The sequence below is a fragment of the Trematomus bernacchii genome, unplaced genomic scaffold (assembly GCF_902827165.1).
Source record: "Trematomus bernacchii unplaced genomic scaffold, fTreBer1.1, whole genome shotgun sequence".
NCBI lineage: Eukaryota > Metazoa > Chordata > Actinopteri > Perciformes > Nototheniidae > Trematomus > Trematomus bernacchii.
The window spans coordinates 3,916,235-3,938,325 of NW_022987668.1; the positions used below are offsets into that span (position 1 = coordinate 3,916,235).

General features: G+C 38.5%; 1 protein-coding gene across 2 annotated transcripts in view; it reads right to left on the bottom strand.

Moving 5' to 3' along the window:
- LOC117487197 (pro-neuregulin-3, membrane-bound isoform) overlaps nt 1-22,091 on the bottom strand; it is a 474,636-nt gene that overhangs the window by 84,974 nt on the left and 367,571 nt on the right. For both annotated transcript variants that reach the window (XM_034135858.1, XM_034135857.1), the window contains exon 3: nt 2,384-2,457. In XM_034135858.1, the coding sequence (XP_033991749.1) occupies nt 2,384-2,457 (74 nt within the window). The remainder of the gene's footprint in view (nt 1-2,383; nt 2,458-22,091) is intronic.

Here is a 22,091-nt window from a genome sequence, read left to right on the forward strand (position 1 = left end):
TTGTATTTTATTATATATGTTGCATTGTTGGAGGAGCTCAGGGCAGAATAATTTAATTGCCATTTCTACGCTGTAGCTTTGTGCATATGACAATACAACCTTTGAATATAATAGTGAGGTTTTTTTAACATGATGAGGTCAAAATCCCAATGGGATCCGTCCTGTCCTTTCACGGTAAACGCAGCTTTTTAGAAAAGTCACAGATAAGCTTTTATACTGCCACAAAGTTACTGCCACCGGTGACAAGGTTGCACATTTCTAGGAATGAGCTCAGAAAAAAACGGGGAATTAAAATGACATAGATAGCGAGCGGTAAGGATATAAGTTCGGGCAATTTGCGTTCTCACATCAGCTGTACGACATTGAGAGGACAATGTCTTTGGGAGATAAAGAAACGGGAGATGTGACATTTGTCTGAGTAGGTGAGGGTGTTTGAGAAAGCCGGGAATAGAAGAGAAAATGAAATAGGTAATATGAGGATAAAATATATGAAATAGCAGAATGTAAAAGAAAACGTTGAAAAGCTGTAAAACCCAGATGTTATTGAAAGGCTCACTGGTGCTGGGGTATTTTGCAGTAAATGTTGCTTCCTTGCATCGTACATAATGTTTTGTATCCGTGTAAAATGAAGAAACTGAGTAAAAGTCATCGTCAGACATTGTTAAGGAATATTTGTTGGTGTTTTTTCACTATGAATGTAAGAGCATTGCTTTCAGATTCAGACCCAACACTCTACTGTTTGTTTAAATCAGGGACTGAGGATTATTGCCAGGTGAACAACATTATAACTGCAATTATCTAAGTAGAAGGATCAAAAACCAGACGTAGGTTGCGGCCAAATTGTCAATTTCGCTTAGGAAGGAACGGACCAGGAAGTAGCTAAGTGCCAGCCATGATAAGATATGTTTTAATTCTCTAGATGATAGGAAAGGAGCTTCAATATTTCCTTTATTATATGAAGCTCAGCGCAAGTTCCTTCAGGAAGACTGGGTATATATACATTCACTCCGCAGCTGCTTATAATCAGCTCATCATGGGCGTCTCTTTAACCTATTACATTTCACCTCATTCTCCAGCAGCCAATCATCGTGCTGCAGCCAACCTTTGAAATGGTTCTCGTCTCTCCTGCAGTCAGCGTGATTTCAGGTTTTCATGCTGCCGGCCGCCTCCTCCCCATCCACCTCCTTTCATCACATCCAGTGCCAGGAGAGCTAATCCAAAGACCTCATCACACCTCCTCTTCATCCCATCTCCTCATCAAATCCAGATCTTCAGCATCATCACCAGTGTCTAGACCCCGGGGGGGTTCCCTATATGCTCACGGCTGCATTTCCCCCTTTAGATATACGATTTCAGGATCGGGGTCTAATCGCCAAAGACTTAACATTTATCATATGGTATGTGTCAATAAATGTTCTTTAGACAAAACGAAGTCGCTCCTGATTGAACTCCTTTATGTTAGGATACACTGGAGAATCATTTAGGAAAGGTTAGGAGATAATTGTGTCCCTTAATTATCTGCTTTCCCAACAATTAACGTTACAAATCATTTGGCTGTTCACAGAAACAACCGATCGTAAAGTTCTGGTGCTTATTAGGCATTTTAAAACTCATGCCATGAGTTGCAAAAATGCTTTTATGTTTTCAACAATTTGTTAAACAAAAAGGCAAAATATGAACGCAACGCAAACTCATGTACAATTATTAAGTAAAGTTTCATCAGTGCAGTGTATGTTCCTAAGTCCTGATGAATTTATCTTCACCACTTTCCCTGAGCCTATGATGTATTTGATTGATGTTAAGGAAAAGTAGTTAGGAAAGGAGACAACAAGGACCTGATTTTTTGACAATTTGACCGCAACCTTGCAATAAAACCCTTTGCTATAAGGTCCAAAGATGCAAATATAAATACAGTTTGACTGATTGACGGATGACAACATACATAGGAAGTGTACTTTTCAACTACTTAGAGAGTTATATGTACAGTATGATTAGGAGAAAACCATCTATGACTAACTGTGTAGCTAAATACCATATATATATACATAGTGTATTTCAGTGGGAATATGCAAAGAGGGGAATGTATTCCACACAAAATGAATATCTCAATTGGTTTTACTGTAAGCCTGACATCATATTACCCTTATCCTTTTGGGATGTTTTCCTATAAAGTAAATGTTAGTGGTTTATGTGTCCTTGTACTTTATTCATGTGGCTCAATACTCTGAAGAACTCCAGTTGAACCTCCTGAAAAGATGTAAGGAACATAACCCCCTCCGTTTTCCTCATGTATTCCTTAATACGCTAAAATCCAATGTTACAGTTTATTTATTTATGCTGCTATATTGAGTACACTGAAGTCAAAATAAATGTGGGAACTCACTTGGGTCTGACAGGATGGAGTCAGTTTTGGGCAGAAACTGGTCACAGCGGATTCCCTGGTAGCCTTCTCGACACCTGGAGGAAAAAAACATAAATAACTGTTAGAAAAATCTCACTTGTCCCCGGCTTGAGCTTCAATCTCAGGATCCATGTATTTGTGATCCTCTCCAGAATGGAAGTAGTCATCACATACAGAGCATCAACTAGTTCCTGAACAGTGTCCTTCACATGCTGATATCCAAGAGAGGGAGTTACACAGTCACAAGATGGAGGAATAGAAAGCAGTATTCAATGTTTACTTCAGATTAGCTCCACGTCAGAAATGATCATGCTTGTCATATGTCTATCTCCATAGAGGCTGAATCATCATGTTAATCACATAGCTATCATATGCCTCAAACAGTCCTGATGCTCTTCTAGGTAATCATACATCCTGTCATGTACTCAGCTACAGTTGGGATACCTTTGTTATCATGTTACTCTCATATTGGAAGAGGACATTCAGTATTTTCCCATCAGTCATAAATCCAGTACAGTAGATTTGCGAGGTATTTGCGAGGCCACTACAACGGATGTAAATGCAAGAGCTGCACAAAAAACCGCCTCCTCGTGTTTTGAGACAAATGTATGTCTTTGTGGAAGTGAGTTAGAGAAGTGCAAAGCAAGGCAAAATGACAGCAAAGAACGAATAGAAAGGTGCTTTTTTTAAGGGTTGAAATCTGCAGAAGACACACAAATTGAGGGTGCAGCAGAAAAAGAGCATCCAAACCAATTAAGTGATACGTTGTGACCTTTCTCTGTGAGTGTTGCTTGGTCATAGAAAACCTTTACAGAACATACCGAACAATATATCAAAAATACAACTGTCTCATGACAAATGTAAGGAGGGGCAACTGTGTGAAGATGGAGCTGAAACTGCCATTGGTGGGAAGTAACTTTTACTCAAGTATTGTATTTAAGTACAATTGTATTTATACTAATCCACTACACAGCTTTACAGTTTCAGGTTGATAGCTATACCACATATCAAATAAAAAATGTACTTTGACTTATAATTATAGGTTAAAATACACAGTAGTAGTATATCAAGTTACTATTAATTAAAGGGGCCATATTATGCTAATTATCAGGTTTCATATTTATATTTTGTGTCTCTACTGTGAAGTGCTTTTTTTTTTTACAAATACACACAAACCTACATAACACACTAAAGGAAAGGGAAAACCCCAACAGGTATAATAATAGGGCCTCTTTAAATCTATTTTGATGCAGATTAATCTATACTTTTACTTAAAGTGGACCTATCATGCTATATTTGAATAGGACCATACCTATATAAGGCATATTTATACTTTTTTTTTTCAAAATACCAAACAGATCATGCATTTTAGCCATGCCTCATTTCGCTCAATTTGACAATTTCTAGCTCTGTTTTAGCAAGGGCTAGATTCTGTGAGAACAGCACCATCTACATGGCCTGGCATATGTACTACAGCGTCTCCAGCGCTTTCGAACGGCAATGGCCGTGGCTGTCTCCTCCTGATTGGTGGAGTTGGCCCAATAGCCGTAGCGCCACCGTCCTGACGTCAGGACAGTGTTCAAATCTGGATCAGTTTTTATCAGATCCGTTGCAGCCCCTTTTTTAGAGATTTGGGTATGGAGGAAAATAGAGAGGGTTGTGTTTTCTGACACTTGGTGAGTTCCCTGGAACACCGGGGACACATATTCATGTATACAAGACGTACAAAAGTGCATTTTGCATGATAGGTCCCCTTTAAGTAACACTTAGAAAGCAGGACTTGTAACAGAGTATTTTTTAAATGTAGTATAGCTACTTTTACCTACTTTTGCTGGGGTATTTTGCAGTTCCTTATATTGTGCATAATGCTTTTTAACCGTGTAAAATTATAATTAAGTTCAACCTATAATTAAGTTTAAGACTCTACTCAACCAATGACATTGTATCTGCTCTAAAAAAATATATTTCTCCTGTGCTCTCAACCCCCAAATTACACCAAGAGGAGGCAATTCTGACTTTCACTTCTCAATTAATTGACAACATATTTCTTTCTTCTCTCAATGGTCCTCAAAGTTTCAAGAACGTTTGACTATGAGTGGCACATGTGTCAGGCAGTGATCATTAAGCAGCTAATGAATTCTGAAATGTGCTCGGGCTGCTCTTCAGAAAATGTCTCAGGAAAAGGTAGTGTGTGTGTGTGTAATTACTTTTGGCTCAATAACTACGTCCTCATGCACCTATAGGAGTGTGTTACAGTGCACAGAGACAGCATGGGGACTGAAATGCCAGAATGAAGTTTAATTGGGAGACTCAGTTCGTTTGGATATCAATCTTCGCCTCTGGCCATTTTAACCAATATTTCTGTTCTGCTACTTTCTGTCCCTCTTGAGGAAAACGCAAAGGTTTTATACATGGAAATGGAAACTTTGGCAGATTAGTTTTTGGTTTTAAATCCTGATTAAAACACTGATGATTTGAGCAGATTTGTTCCACATAGAAAACAAAGATTGTTAGTTTAAACCAGGGGTGTCCAAACTACGGCCCGCGGACCATTTTGAATTGGCCCTCACTCAGCAAACTAAAAACGTATAATGACTTAAGTATAATAAACTTCTGCTTGTCTTACTTCTTAAATACTGTATATATGTTCAAATATATTACACAGTATTCATGTGTTAATAAGCCCAGTTTTCAAATAAATTCAGTCAATTCAAGTTGAAAACATGTTCTAATAAATCTAAGGTGATAAGAAAAAAGCCCAATAACAAATGTAGAATAATCAAGAATAATTTACCTACATTGATTATTATTATTATTATAACTGAACTTATGAGGCAAGATACCTCAACTCTAGGAAGTGGCCCAACCCTTCTTATATTTTCCTGTATGTGGCCCTCTGTGAAAAAAAGTTTTGGACACCCCTGGTTTAAATTACAACTACCATATCAGAGATAGGTGAATTTCAGTGTCAGATGAGATAATACAATATTAATAGTGATCTGTACAAGTGACGTGAAAGAGCCTGATAGGAAGGGAAATATATCCAAGCCTCTCCTGCTTTTAGAAGCCCCCCAACGGAGAAAAACATCCACGTCAATCCAGACAAAACACCAGAGCTGTGCATGGAGATCAAGCTTACAAAGAACACATCGACATATCAAAGATGTAGGCTCCATGCAGAGTGTACCCTCTTTTTGTCTTTCATCTACGGTGAGTGATTTTTAATTATTCAATGAGCTGCAGTAGGCGGGGGAAAGGTGCTGCACATGCCAGAGCTTTGCTTAAATAGCAGGTGAGAAGAGAGTCTGTGACATTGAGTCTAAAACAAAACTGATCTTGGAATCTGTCTTATATTTAATGGGTTAGTTTATCAAATTAAAGAGGACATATTTTGCTGATTTTCAGGTGTATATCAGTATGTAGTGTCTCTACTTTAAAGAGTCCTCTCCTGCTGATGTTCAGGTGTATATCAGTATGTAGTGTCTCTACTTTAAAAAGTCCTCTCCTGCTGATGTTCAGGTGTATATCAGTATGTAGTGTCTCTACTTTAAAGAGTCCTCTCCTGCTGATGTTCAGGTGTATATCAGTATGTAGTGTCTCTACTTTAAAGAGTCCTCTCCTGCTGATGTTCAGGTGTATATCAGTATATAGTGTCTCTACTTTAAAAAGTCCTCTCCTGCTGATGTTCAGGTGTATATCAGTATGTAGTGTCTCTGCTTTAAAGAGTCCTCTCCTGCTGATGTTCAGGTGTATATCAGTATGTGGTGTCTCTACTTTAAAGAGTCCTCTCCTGCTGATGTTCAGGTGTATATCAGTATGTAGTGTCTCTACTTTAAAGAGTCCTCTCCTGCTGATGTTCAGGTGTATATCAGTATATAGTGTCTCTACTTTAAAAAGTCCTCTCCTGCTGATGTTCAGGTGTATATCAGTATGTAGTGTCTCTACTTTAAAGAGTCCTCTCCTGCTGATGTTCAGGTGTATATCAGTATATAGTGTCTCTACTTTAAAGAGTCCTCTCCTGCTGATGTTCAGGTGTATATCAGTATGTATGTAACATTTTGTATGTGTTTGTGCAGTTATATTTGAAGTGGCATCTCCGATTCATCAGAGAAAATGCTTAATATCCTGCAGGACAAGTGCATTGATTGTGTACTAAAATCAACAACAGTACACTGTGACAGTGATTATTGTGTAAACATAAATGCAAAGTATGGAATTGGATTTTTCCGCAATCTAGTCACATTAACAGAAGGCATTTTATTATCGAGCCTAGGTTTAGAGTGGAGGTATAAAACCTTGCTCACAGCTGACATTTTGGAATATGCAAAAAAAGCCCAGGCGTAATTGATTACATTAAATCACCTGCATTTAATCCAGGCTATTTTCAGAGTATTGTGACACCGGCTTACTGGCATGTCGACACCTGATGGAGCTGAGCCTCTGTTAATGACATTTGTTTCACCTATGCTTCACCCGCTATGATTAGTGAAAATGACTGCAGTGGAAAAGGTGTATTTTGCTCACTGTCTGTCACTGTGGAATAAGAAGAGACTGAAATAAAACAGAGCCATCGTTAATGTTATTAGCAACACCTGTGACAAGTTAAAAGGACTATATTATATTTATACAATCCTACAGCCTGACTAACACGACAGGAGAATATAAATCAGCATGCACATTGACATTAGTTCATCAGCGTGGTTTAATTTCAGTCTGAATGCAAATTGGATCTGAAGCCAACGGATGATATTGGACAGAGACAAATCCTCTAGCAAACAAATCATTGAATACCAGAATACAAAATAAATATGCACATCTATGTATGAAAGCCCACAATCAATCAATCAATCAATCAATCAATCAATCACACTTATTTTTGTAGCACTTTTCATATTCAAAAGGTAACACAAAATGCTTAAGAAACCAACAAATTAAAACAATAAAAAAGTGATGAATTAATAAACACAGGACTGACTACAAAAATACAAAAATAAATAAAACATGAATAGAATTAGAATAAAATATTATTAAACAAAACTAATAATAATAAAAATAATAATAAATAGATAAAAAACAAATTCAAAGTGTGTCTTGAGGCACAAACACAAGTTCATTCAAAAATATCCAATACAAATATATAATGTATGTATGTGAGGTATTGTTAAAGTGACATTTATGACACGATATCACCTTGATGATAGATGCTAACGATGCAGGAACGTTTCCCTTTAAGGAGGCTTACAAAATATCATCATTCATATGTCGAGGCGTCCGTGTCGCTGCCTGTCCTCTAAAATGTTTTGTTCTCAGTTCTTACTTTTGCAGCGTGTGATGTCAAATGCTGTCAAAGACTTTGTTGACATGTCATGGAGTGCTTTTGGAGCCTTATTTCAAGACATGCAGATTAAAGTATTTCATTCTTATTGTTAGTAAGTATCAATCTTAGTTTCAGACATGCATTCTTACAGTCAGCTCGAGCGAAACACTAATGATAATTATCTTAAAGTGGACCTATCATGCTATATTTGAATAATATAGTGTAGGACCATACCTATATAAGGCATATTTATACTTTTTCTTTTCAAAATACCAAACAGATCATGCATTTTAGCCATGCCTCATTTCGCTCAATTTGCACTTTTTTAGTCCTGTTTTTGCAAGGGCAGATTCTGTGAGAACAGCACCACCTACAGGCCTGGCATATGTACTACAGCGTCTCCAGCGCTTTCGAACGGCAATGGCCGTGGCTGTCTCCTCCTGATTGGTGGAGTTGGCCCATTAGCCGTAGCGCCACCGTCCTGACGTCAGGACAGTGTTCAAATCTGGATCAGTTTTTATCAGATCCGTTGCAGCCCCTTTTTTAGAGATTTGGGTATGGAGGAAAATAGAGAGGGTTGTGTTTTCTGACACTTGGTGAGTTCCCTGGAACACCGGGGACACATATTCATGTATAAAAGACGTACAAAAGTGCATTTTGCATGATAGGTCCCCTTTAAGTAGCAGAGGTGTCATTGCTTGTGATAATCATACATTTGCTTATTTGTTTGCAACATTCCTGTATTTTAGTGTCTGGACTTTTAGCAAACTTGGCTTGCCGAATTGGAAGTTTTTTCTTTGCTTGTTACAATAATATTTAATGAGCTTTAAAAATATTTCACTTCTTTTCAGTGGGGATGCTTTTGCAGTGTATTTGTTATGTGGGCGCTGGAGAACAAAACAAACACAAACAAAGACAGTCCCAATGTTTTAAAGACAAAACTTTAGTGAAAGTGGGTTTAATTTGTGCCATTTGGTGACTTCAGCTTCCTATTCCAATGCTTTAACTCAGGAACAAAGTCTAACAAGTCAGCAGGTCACTAAAAACAGAGACAAACCTTTCAGAATCTTTTGTTAACTTCTCTCCACGCCTTCGTGACCTGAGCCGACTGAAACTTGGACAGGAGGAACCCCGTGTCACAGCAAGTGGAGGGGAAGGAGATAATTAAGAGAAAGGCTTAACGTGGTGACACTGTCTGTGTGTCATGCTCATTAAGAGGACTGTGGAAGTGAGGATGTTCAATTTAATCACTGCTGTGCGCTCAGAGGGTGACACAAAACACCTAGAGGCGACAGAGAGCACCATACGATATGCACAATTCTCTAAAGCCTCCTTATTGTGTCACAAAAACGGCTTTAAATCTCTATTTCATGATGTCTAGCAGTGCACAGTATGTAAAGTTATTGCATCTCCCTTTATTTTCCATGTGCTGCTCCAAACTAAGATCAAAACACATCAGAGCGTTGCTTCATAAAGCTCGGAGGAGTGAATCCAGGAGAGGATAAGAGACATTCGTGCGGGAGGGTTTTCAAGACTTGCCTTCTAATTAGCACCATAGTCATTAATTACAAGTGTGCCTGCATGTGTGTGTGTGTGAGCATGCAAACAGCACAGTGTGAATGTCTCGCAAATGTACAAAGCAGCAGAGAGCAGGGGATAAATATAAACATGCGCCTCGAGGAAGATGGATTTCTGGGGATGGAAGTGTGAAAACACAAAGACACATTCATAGGGAGCGTTTCACATCAAATGGTAGCAGTTCAAAAGTTTTCCAACAACATGCTGTTCTCAAAGAGGACATATTCTGATGATGTTCAGGTTCATATCAGTATGTAGTGTCTCTACTTTAAAGAGTCCTCTCCTGCTGATGTTCAGGTGTATATCAGTATGTATTGTCTCTACTTTAAAGAGTCCTCTCCTGCTGATGTTCAGGTGTATATCAGTATGTAGTGTCTCTACTTTAAAGAGTCCTCTCATGCTGATGTTCAGGTTCATATCAGTATGTTGTGTCTCTACTTTAAAGAGTCCTCTCCTGCTGATGTTCAGGTGTATATCAGTATGTAGTGTCTCTACTTTAAAGAGTCCTCTCCTGCTGATGTTCAGGTGTATATCAGTATGTAGTGTCTCTACTTTAAAGAGTCCTCTCCTGCTGATGTTCAGGTGTATATCAGTATGTAGTGTCTCTACTTTAAAGAGTCCTCTCCTGCTGATGTTCAGGTGTATATCAGTATGTAGTGTCTCTACTTTAAAGAGTCCTCTCCTGCTGATGTTCAGGTGTATATCAGTATGTAGTGTCTCTACTTTAAAGAGTCCTCTCCTGCTGATGTTCAGGTGTATATCAGTATGTAGTGTCTCTACTTTAAAGAGTCCTCTCCTGCTGATGTTCAGGTGTATATCAGCATGTAGTGTCTCTACTTTAAAGAGTCCTCTCCTGCTGATGTTCAGGTGTATATCAGTATGTAGTGTCTCTACTTTAAAGAGTCCTCTCCTGCTGATGTTCAGGTGTATATCAGTATGTAGTGTCTCCACTTTAAAGAGTCCTCTCCTGCTGATGTTCAGGTGTATATCAGTATGTAGTGTCTCTACTTTAAAGAGTCCTCTCCTGCTGATGTTCCGGTGTATATCAGTATGTAGTGTCTCTACTTTAAAGAGTCCTCTCCTGCTGATGTTCAGGTGTATATCAGTATGTAGTGTCTCTACTTTAAAGAGTCCTCTCCTGCTGATGTTCAGGTGTATATCAGTATGTAGTGTCTCTACTTTAAAGAGTCCTCTCCTGCTGATGTTCAGGTGTATATCAGTATGTAGTGTCTCTACTTTAAAGAGTCCTCTCCTGCTGATGTTCAGGTGTATATCAGTATGTAGTGTCTCTACTTTAAAGAGTCCTCTCCTGCTGATGTTCAGGTGTATATCAGTATGTAGTGTCTCTACTTTAAAGAGTCCTCTCCTGCTGATGTTCAGGTGTATATCAGTATGTAGTGTCTCTACTGGGACATGTCTCCATGCTTTAATGTTCAAAAAGCTCTTTATTTTTCTCATACTGCCTGTGCTGCAGCACCTCTTTTCACCCTCTGTCTGAAACCAGAGCCCAGTCTGCTCTGATTGGTTAGCTGGCCGGTTCTGTTGTGATTGGTCAACCACATGGAGATGTCCCGAGATCATCGTATTACTTAAAATGTGTTGAAGCGCTAGACTAGTGCTAGTTTTCTTTAAAAAATGTACCTAATTTGGATTAATAAAGTACATCTTATTTTATAAAGTACATTTCAGCCAATAAAAACGTGGGTGTTACATAGTGATGTCACTATGATCCGGAAGTAAGGGAGGGTAAAAAGCCTTTATTGGAGGTCAATGGTAATAAAGCCCTTTTTGAACATTAAAACATGGAGTCACGTCACAGTAGAGACACACAAATACAAATATGAACCTGGCAATTAGCACACCAATTCCTCTTATATATTCCAGCAGAAGTGTCAAACATTATATCAAAACAGAAGCCAATATAAAGTGTTTTTAGATTCTAAGAGCCTAACATACTCTCTCTTTCAGCACAGAGACACATTAACATGTACTATTTGTAGCTGCTCTCATCACTACAGGCTCCAGCCGGGGTGAGAACTGTTTTGGCAGCAGCGCCTGAGGGACTGATCTTGCAAATGCAGGATTTGAACTGTCTTTAAGCTGCAGACTCTAACTTTAAAAGCAGTTTGAAAGTTTTGTCAAATGCCTGTTTAAAGATCCAACACTCATGCACAGCTCTGTCGGACATCTTAATGCCTCTGAAGGATTGAATTAGACGAAACATCTATACGGCAAAATGCAATTATCAATGTCTTCTTGTTAAAAACCATGATGGACAATCACCAGACTCTGAATGTGAAGCCTTGTTATTCACAGAGAGAAAGAAACCTGGCAAATGAAGATGGATTTTCTGAAATGTTCTTATCATTAACCGGTTGGTAAACTGCTTGGTAAACGACATAAAACCTTCATCATGTCCACTGATCCCCCCTCAGATACTTAAGATGTTCTACAAATAAAATAATGAGGCAATTTGAGGTGTCAAACATCAAAATAAATATCCAAACAACTGCTTCTCTCCCATCGGCAGGCCGGCCATTTTTTTAAACCAATTTAATACAGAAAGCTCAGCACAGCGGTGTGAGGCTCGACCGTGTTTTAAAAAAAGAAAATATGGCAGAGTGCATCGGTCAGACTGTGACAGGAACTCAATGATCTTCACATCGTGGGCCATTTTCCCGGCGTGAAATTCATTTTGGAGCAGAATGGCCGAGTAGAGTGGCCGACAAATGAGAGGAAATAGGCGAGGAAAGGTGTGGAGCTCGACATAAGAATAACGTGCAATTACGTATCTGCCACTATGTTTTTTTACACTACAATACTGCTTGTCACTGTACAGTTTTTTTAATAAATTATTTGACCGTCTATGTTTCCTGTATTTATTTAATTAGCTTTTTTTACTGCAGGGTGACTGCTAGCGAGCGAGCGAGCGAGCCGAGCGAGCGAGCGAGCGAGCGAGCGAGCGAGCGGAGCGAGAGAGCGAGCGAGCGAGCGAGCGCGAGGAGCGCGCGCGAGCGCGAGAGCGCGCGAGCGAGCGAGCGAGAGAGAGAGAGAGCGAGCGAGCCAGCCAGCCGCGCCGCGCGCGCGAGGCGCGACGAGCGCGCGCGCGACGCGCGCGCGCGAGCGCGAGCGCGCGAGAGCGCGCGCGCGAGCGAGGAGCGAGCGAGCGAAGGCCAGCAGCCACAGCCAGCCATCCAGCAGCCAGCCAGCCAGCCTCCCTCCATCCCTCCCTATCTCTCTCTCTCTCCTTCTCTCTCTCTCTCTCTCTCTCTCTCTCTCTCTCTCTCTATATATCTATCTATCTATCTATCTATCTATCTATCTATCTATCTATCTATCTATCTATCTATCTATCTATCTATCTATCTATCTATCTATCTATCTATCCATCCATCCATCCATCCATTCCATCCATCCATCCATCCATCCATCCATCCATCCATCCATCTATCTATCTATCTATCTATCTATCTATCTATCTATCTTATTATTATGCTGCTCTCCTTATTGTATCGTTGTAACTCTGGCACAACAATTTCCTTCGGGATAAATAAAGTCCTGTCTTATGTCTCTTATCTTATCTTAACAGTCTTCTCAGTTAGGACTTCAGCCGATAAAAGACAGCCCCAATAAGTTTAAAATTAATTAAGTGCATCCCAATCTTCATTTAGAATATATAACACATTCCACTTGTTGCATTAAGCTTATTGGTTCTTATCTTGCTAATCAATCAACATTTTAAGCTTGCCTTGCAGAGGAATGTAATTGTGTTAAGCACGGACCCTTTTTTTAAAAGTGGAAATTCATTTTCTTGTTATTTCTTATAAGATGGAATGAGATAAATAAAGTTTCTTACACTGATAAGATGTTTTAGCAACCAGAATAAAGACAGCAGCACTCAACAGAAACGTTGTATAGCTTTAACGCACAGGGAATGAAAACTCACAGCAAGTTAATTAACCAAGTAGAGAAAGTTAATTTAACACCAGAGTTTCCTGCTGCATTCAAGTTTTGGATGCATCTTTAAAAACTAAAATATGACAGGACAGGAAGAGTTATATCAAAACCATATCCTTTACTCTGCGTATTTAATTAAGTAATATCATTTGTTTCAATTCCTAGTGCAAACCAATATGTCCGCTAAGTTTTAATAGCTATTACTTCTCTGAGGTTTGTTTAATCAGACCTGCAGACGACTAAATACAACAGTCCGGACGTCAAAGGTGAATTGAGATTATACATTTTCTATTTGAATAATATTATGTATCTTACCCATCTGTGTTTCCATTCATTCCTGCCTTTCTTGGAGTAACCTAACATTTAAATGGCTTCTCTGTGTATCAAGAGAAGTCTTTTTCTCCGGGTGTTTGAAATGCATCTGTGGCGCCATGTCTCAGCCTCTCTGTTTTGGGGTGTGAGAGCATGTGTGTCTATACATATGTATGTGCATATGTCTTTGTATGTTTCACTCTTAGATTAAAGGAGAGCAAGCTGGTGAATATGCATATCCATGTGTGCGTATCGCTGATAAGAAACACTGCAGCGGGATCTCGAAGGCAACCCTCATACAGCACATGTTCAGATGGGAAAATGCACATGCAGGAATACAGGGATACCATAATTACATGCTTATTAGCATAAATTGAAAATAATTATGGTGAGCATGCTGGAAATGCAATTCCATCACCAGGAGTTTATAATCTGTTTCACTGTAGATTTAGGATGTTCTAGTTTTAGTTGGATTACCCTAAAGCTACACCCGAACTTGCAATGTCTTTATATTGTTATCAATGTTTTCTGCTGTACAAATGACAAAGAGATGAAATCTTCTCTTGCACTATGTTTTCTGTTTTATTTGTTCTATGTCCTATATATATGTTTCACTGTTGGAGGAGCCTGTGACCTACGTTTTGTATTGCCATATCTACACTGTAGCTAATGAGCAAATGACAATAAAGCCTTGAAACTGAAAAACCTGTCCGAATGCAGTGATGGAAGATGTACTGTTACTTAAAGTGGACCTATCATGCTATATTTGAATAATATAGTGTAGGACCATACCTATATAAGGCATATTTATACTTTTTTTTTTTCAAAATACCAAACAGATCATGCATTTTAGCCATGCCTCATTTTGCTCAATTTGACATTTTTTAGCTCTGTTTTTGCAAGGGCAGATTCAGTGAGAACAGCACCATCTACTGGCCTGGCATATGTACTACAGCGTCTCCAGCGCTTTCGAACGGCAATGGCCGTGGCTGTCTCCTCCTGATTGGTGGAGTTGGCCCAATAGCCGTAGCGCCACCGTCCTGACGTCAGGACAGTGTTCAAATCTGGATCAGTTTTTATCAGATCCGTTGCAGCCCCTTTTTTAGAGATTTGGGTATGGAGGAAAATAGAGAGGGTTGTGTTTTCTGACACTTGGTGAGTTCCCTGGAACACCGGGGACACATATTCATGTATACAAGACGTACACAAGTGCATTTTGCATGATAGGTCCCCTTTAAATAAAGGTAGAAACACTATCGTTTATATTGCTGGATTTCCAATAACTGCAACATCATGGTGACACCACAACGAGATGCCCCAGCTGCAGAGAGCAAATTAAGCTGATTATATAACCTAAATTAATTAATTAGGAAACATACTGTCTAAATAACAGACACTGAGTCAGACAGTGAAAGATGTAACGTTATGTAATACCTGTGACTATAAATAAAGATATTGTATTGAATGACTGAAAGTATACAATTTGTAGTTTTGGGGAATCCAACAATATGCAATGTGAAAGTCTTATCAGAAGTGTTTACAGTATTGTTTGGATATGAAGTAAGTTCCTGCAGGAAGACTACCTTCAACCCTCCTATCGTCTTTGTGTTCCCCCCTTACTTTGGTGTTCGCGGTCAAATTTGACCGGTCCTGTTTGAACTGCTATTACATTAACACAAAAACCATTAATCATCAGCAAATTTAATTTAACACCCTTTCAAACTATACATATTGTATCAGACTACTGGTATACATGAACAACTGCAGTAAATATACAAAGAACAGACACTGAACATGTATTGCGTGTGCCAGGTGTGATCCATGTGGGGGGATGGGCACATAAGAGCGGGACATGTGTCATTTTTGACCGGGAACACCATGGGTGTTACAAAGTTGACTAAATCATCCAAAATTCAATGAAAGTGGTGATCAGCAATTTTCCATGTTCAAATGTCTACTGTGAAGGATATCATAAAGCCTTAATGCAATCGAATGTAAAACAAAAAAGTTATGATTGAAGAAAGTTGTAAATCGGTCAGATTTGACCCGAAGACAACAGGAGGGTTAAATGTATTCATTCTCAATTCTCTCTCACATTTCTCAGCTACTTACTTACAATGGGGTCTAATCGCCAAAAAACTGACAACAAATATCCTTTAATCAAAAAATAATTGTCTCCCGGTCGAAGTAAATATATGAGCTTTAGTGAAACCAGTGTATTTCATATCCATAAACAAGGACTGAGACAAACATCTTCATCACTTTATTCACCATTTTAACCTCATATGCCACTGTGAATCCAGTTAATTAATTCAGGACTGAATGACTTCTTGGAGCGCGACGTCTGATAAACAGGGGGAAATATTTTTATCAGAGGATGCTCTTGTGTTGTGGTTTAATAATGAGCCAATCCAAGTCTAATTTGATCTCAGAAAAATGTGCTCTATGGAGTTATAATTACTGAAGGCAGCTTTTTAAGTAAGCCTGACATTTCCAAGGTGAAGAAGAACATGTTCATTTTGCAGCAATTTAAAAGTTGGACCTGCACCGTGTCAAGAGGAAACTTAAACCAACCTCAATCTTGGAGTTTTGAAACTTGAATCAAGTCAGGTGTAAAGTCTAAGAAACGAACCCCCGATGATGAGTATTTTCCAATTTTCTAAAGGAAAGTCAGAGAGAAATTCATCCATTTGACTTCCCTGCCATTAATGTTCACAGTTCCCATTTCCTTCTCTCTGGATGCTTCCAGTTGTCAGGCGCGACTGACTGCTGAGCTTCTTTCATTCCTAAATAAAACATGGCTCCCACTGAATGTTGCATACATGCCTTGGAGTTTAAATACACACGTTCCTCCATCTCACCGTGACTCCTGTGAAACCTCACCGCCATCCCTCACCCCTGCACTACAGAGACAGGAAGTCACTCAATAATTCACGGCTCGGCCTGGGCGCTGAACCCAAAATTAAAACAAAAACACACCACTCTCCCTGATGTATCTGTAAAGTGACGGCTAGCTCATTCATAATTCATGTTCAGACTCTCACGTTGCTGTTTCTGCGCGGGAACCTGGACAGACTTTGGCAGGTTTTCCAAACGCCAGGTTTCACTTTCCTCAGAGTCTCAGTGTCACACCGAAGTCAGGATGCTGTGGAAACTTGGTCATGTATACTCTGTAGATTCATTATTTCTGTATCTATGCTTTTTTTGGAAGGTATATGACTTGTGTGCACCACCTTTGAGTACTATTACGGTAAATAAAAAGACTCCATGAAGCTAGGGACAAAAAATGGGACAGCACCATAGGGTTGAAGAGGCTCTACTATGCTTTTTGGTGGTTCCTGTAGTTATATTGGTTTTAGTGCATGTAAATGGTCTGCAAAGGCTAGAATCCCAAAGAAGGAGTTTCTCCCCCCCCCTCTGCCTGAAACGCCTCCATTGGACTCCTTTATCACTTCCGTAACATAGCGACATCTCTATGTTACACTATGGTACTTTTATTGGCTAACGCTGAAACAACATTGTACGTGATAGGCTAAGGGGCGGGACATCTCTAAGCGGTTGATCAATCACAACAGAGCCGACCAGCTAACCAATCAGAGCAGACTGGGCTCCGCAAGGTATTGAGAAACGCCAAATATTGAACTGTTTTGTTGTGTTTTCTCGTACTATACATGTTGCACGTGATAATTGAGAAAATCATATTGTCTTCAAACATGTTCAACTTGATAAGTCTTTCAATTGTTAGGAGTACTGTTGTGAATGCAGATGTGCAATAAGGACATTTGTTTTCAAAGATATTGTGTTGATTAGTTTGTTTATTTGTAGGTCTCACCTTGCTAACAATCCAATGAAATGTTAAACGTTGCATCTGAGACTCTCTGATATTATAACAATCAAAGCAAAAGGGCTGCGACAGTATCTTTCATCTTGATTTAGTCTTTCATGAAAACAAGTCATCTTTTACCTCAGTTCTAATTTCCTTCCTCTGCTCCTCCACATAATCCCTCCTCTATTTAACCAACGCGACACCTTGGATTGAAGAAAACCATTTGAGGAAGCCAGAAGAAGACATTTGGCAAGAAATACATAACATAATTGTCTTCTGCCCAACTCGTTATTACATATTTGACAGCCAAAAGAAAAGTAAAACTAGGGTATACCATCTTTAGGGTATACAGTACAAGTGCTACTTCATCCAGCATCTGTCAGCAGTGGGTCGCACCAGACAGCAGAAAATCAGACACCCATGAGAGTCTGTTTTAACCAGAAAATGGCAGCATTGGATGTTAAAAGAGTCCAAAAATGTATGTTCTGCTGGAAAGCAAACGCTCTGTGGTGATGTGCATAATGACTGTTCAGAGAAAACACATTATAATATAATACTTTTACATTTATATATTCTGTTTAATATGTAATATTCCATCCGTCACATACTTATGTATATATAATACCTTGATTTATATCTTGCTATTGTTAATTTGTAAATTCAACATGTATATTTTCTACTTTCTTGTTTATTTCTATTTTTATTGTACAATGCCACGTCTTTTTAAGCTGCTGCAACACAAACATTACCCAAATTGGGATCAATAAAGTACTTCTTATCTTATCTTATCTTACACAGTCTGTAAATGTCATACGATGACAGGTTGGATAAAACAATTATTTGGCTTCTGTTGCAGATAACTGTATCCTGTTTCCTATAAATGTCTTTAAATCAAAAAAGGCGATCTTTCCACTTAATCTTAAACACATGTTCTGAGTCTCAACATCACAAAGCCTCTGAAAGGTTTCTGGATTTATCTTTAAAAGAGAACAAAGGATGCAGTCAGCTTACGTTTACAAAAGTTAAGCTGGATTTAAATGTTAGTAATGGAGTCTAGAGCTGCAGCTGATCTGCCCCTGATCAGAAATGTGGCTCCACATCAAATATGCAATATGGAAATCAGCTAACACCTGAAACTGTTCAGCATGGGCTGTTTGGGGCAGGTCTCCAATGGTGGTGTGGAGTGAGGAAACTAAAGGTTACACAAAGGAAATTACAAATTAAGAGCTACACCTTTAACTCAAAATACATTTCCAAGTTTAAAATGGATATTTGAACCCTTTATCAGACGAGGAACCATATTTGGTAACACACCAAACATGGCGTCCCCCCCGCGACTCAGTGAGGTCGAGAAGCATGTGGTTTTCTCCCAGCCAATCAGCGAAGATCAATATACGCCACAGAGCGCGCCATTGGGGAATTTGACCAATCAGCAGAGGCCTGCAACGGGGTTAGGGTTAAGGTTAGGGTTTAGGGTTAAGGCAAATCTGGAAAAAAACCTAAAAAAAACAATAATAATGTATTTCAAAAACGATTACAACAGGTGTTATCTTTTCTGAAGTGTGTTATATGTGACCTGCTCCATCGAAATCAGTCGCATTGACCCGAAGACACATGTTGAGCTGTATACACTGTTGGAAAGAGGAGATTCCTAGCTTTCTAATGATATCAGGATTGTTGTTGTTCTCCAAATATTAAGCAAAATATGTCACATTATATAATGACTGTTACCGAGTCATCATTTTGAGAAAAAGGCCTTCAAAGTTTCCTCTTCTCTGGAATCCATCGATCTGATTGGTTATTAGCAAATGATCAAAGTACTACGGAGGGAAGATATTTTCGTCTGGATTACTGGTCTGGGGGAAGCTCGCGAGTGTGTGTGTGTCTACGTGTGTGTATTTGTGTATTTTTGTGTTTGTGTGTATTGTGTTTGTTTCCCGGGGAAAACACTCTCGAGAAACACCGGCTGTTGTTATGCCTGCTGTGACGTTAAGTTACTCCGTTCTCCGCTTGTAATTATGCCGTTACAAGCTTCATAGTTGTATTTATCATCTGAATTTGCCGAAACAATTTTAATATTCTGAAAGCCAAGACTTTGTTTATTTGAAATCAAATGAAAACAAACTGTAACGGACCCTGTCGTATTATCTATGATTACTATACGCCTTACATTCATAATGTCAGCCGGAGGGAGGGGGAGCGGCGCTGTGGAGCAGCAGAGTGCGAGTGAGAGCTGTCTTCTTCCCTTTACAAGCTGTAAATGTATTTATCGTGTGATTTTGGAAATAAAAGTTTCATATTCTGAAAGCCAACGCTTTGTTTATTTAAAATCAAACAAAACACCCGAACCCCGAAAAACTAGTTTTTTACGCAAATCCACGTTTATTTTGAAATGAGCCGTTGCGACTTCCGACTGATTTCCACAGAGCGGGTCACATATAGGTTTTAGTGCATGTAAATGGTCTTCTAAGACTAACATCCCAAAGTACCCCACAGAAACGCCTCCATTGGACTCCTTTCTTTACTTCCAGAAAATGGTGACATCACTATGTAACACTTGCACTTCTATTGGCTTTGTCTTCAACAACAATATTCTCTGGCAGCTTCATGAAGTCCTCCCTTTTGACCCCATCTCTTCTGTTTGGTCACTACTGTCCTTTTTTTTTTTTTTTTACCATAGAAGAACATTACGTTGCACCTGCTGTCTTACATCTTGATACGGACTGAAATATCATTAATGGTGAGATAACACTTAAATCCAAAGCCTTATATCTTCTCATTCTGCCCCTATCTCCATTTTTCTCCTTGTCTTTGACTTTCTCTCCTTATGAATATTAACACTTTATCACTTACAGTAGACCACTTATCTCTGTGCTTAATAATTCCCTCCCTCTTACTCTCTTTAATTACATGGTTTGTTCATCGCTTCAACGGTGGGATTCAGGAAATAAAATCTCTTCATTGCGTCTGAAAGTTAAAAGGTGCACGAAGGTACTTAGATCTAATAAATTAGCTGGTGACAAGCAACAAGTTTTTTTTTTTTATACCTCCCTTCCACTCTAAGGAGGATACTGGGAGAGAAGTTAATTTATTTCCAAATGAATACTCCTTCTTCAGGGAAGTCAAACACTAAATAATACCACTTCTGTTCCTGTGTTTAGATTTGTGGAACAATACTAATTAAGGTTTAAATTCCCTATACTGTACGAGTCCTGAACTCAAAACCATCCAACACCTTTGAGATTACCTGGAAACTCTTAATCTGCTAAAAAGGTTGTCCCAGATGAGTGGAGGCTGTTCTGGACAAAATGTGTTTGTTTTTGGAGTTACATGTCAATTAGACATCAGGTTTATACTCCTAGTTGTGGACAGTTTGATAGATAGATATAGATAGATAGATAGTTAGATAGATAGATAGATAGATAGATAGATAGATAGATATATATATATATATCTATAGATAGATAGATAGATAGATAGATAGATAGATAGATAGATAGATAGATAGATAGATAGATAGATAGATAGATAGATAGATAGATAGATATAGATAGATAGATATAGATAGGATTTGTTTTGTAATGTCATAGATAGATATATATATATCTATAGATAGATAGATAGATAGATAGATAGATAGATATATAGATAGATAGATAGATAGATAGATAGATAGATAGATAGATAGATAGATAGATAGATAGATAGATAGATAGATAGATAGATAGTGCGCTTATAAATAACATGTATTATTACTTTATTTTGATCCCAATGTGGGAAATATTTGCGTTGCAGCAGCATAAAAAACAAGGCAATATACATACAACATAAATTAAGACACAAGAAATAAACAGTCCAAATTATTTCAGAAATATAAATAAAATAGCATTACAAATTAAAAAGATTAAAGAATATAAAATAAAAAATAGTCAAATATAACCTAACACTAATATAAAATTCCATTGGGATTACATTTTTGTGTTTGTTCTTTGTTTTAAAACGATATTTAAGGTTAATGCCTGTTTGTTCAGAAAAGTTTGCATGAGTGTTTGCTTGATGTGCTGTCGTGACCTTTGGCAGTTTAAACAATGGAAGAGAGGTAATAATAGAGTACCACACAGGTGGCAGCTTTATCAAATAACTAATTCAGAAATTACTGCAAAGCACCCAAATGCCACAGAGGATTTATTTATAGAGCGTGCAAAACAAAAGTTGTATAAAAGCTTTGACCTTTGGATAAATAGAAGCAGCAGGGGAAGTCCGTCAGGGTAATCAGATAATTAAACTCACCACATTTGGCTTCTGTTTCGGATTATGTTGTGTCCCTTCGGAAATATTTCCTTCCTGGGAAAGAGCCTCTTGCGTGCTGCTGATCCCTTTAGAGGGCACGGCTGAGAAGGCATTTGGATAATTCTCCACAAAGGAGTTTTAAATTAATCCCAAATGGGGATGCTGGGATTTAAATTATTATACACGTAAATGTTATTTTTACTGCTTGAACAATGTGCTCACACTTAAAAACTCGAAATCTTGCCAAGTATATTTGTCTAATATCAAGTCATAATATGTCTTTACACCTGATATAAGACCTAATAACTTAATAATTAACAATGCAGTGACATATAGGGTCTGGTTTTCAGAGGTAGAAGTATCTTGTTAAGTCAAAGACTCTTGAAAACATATTATTTTGAGTTGTATCT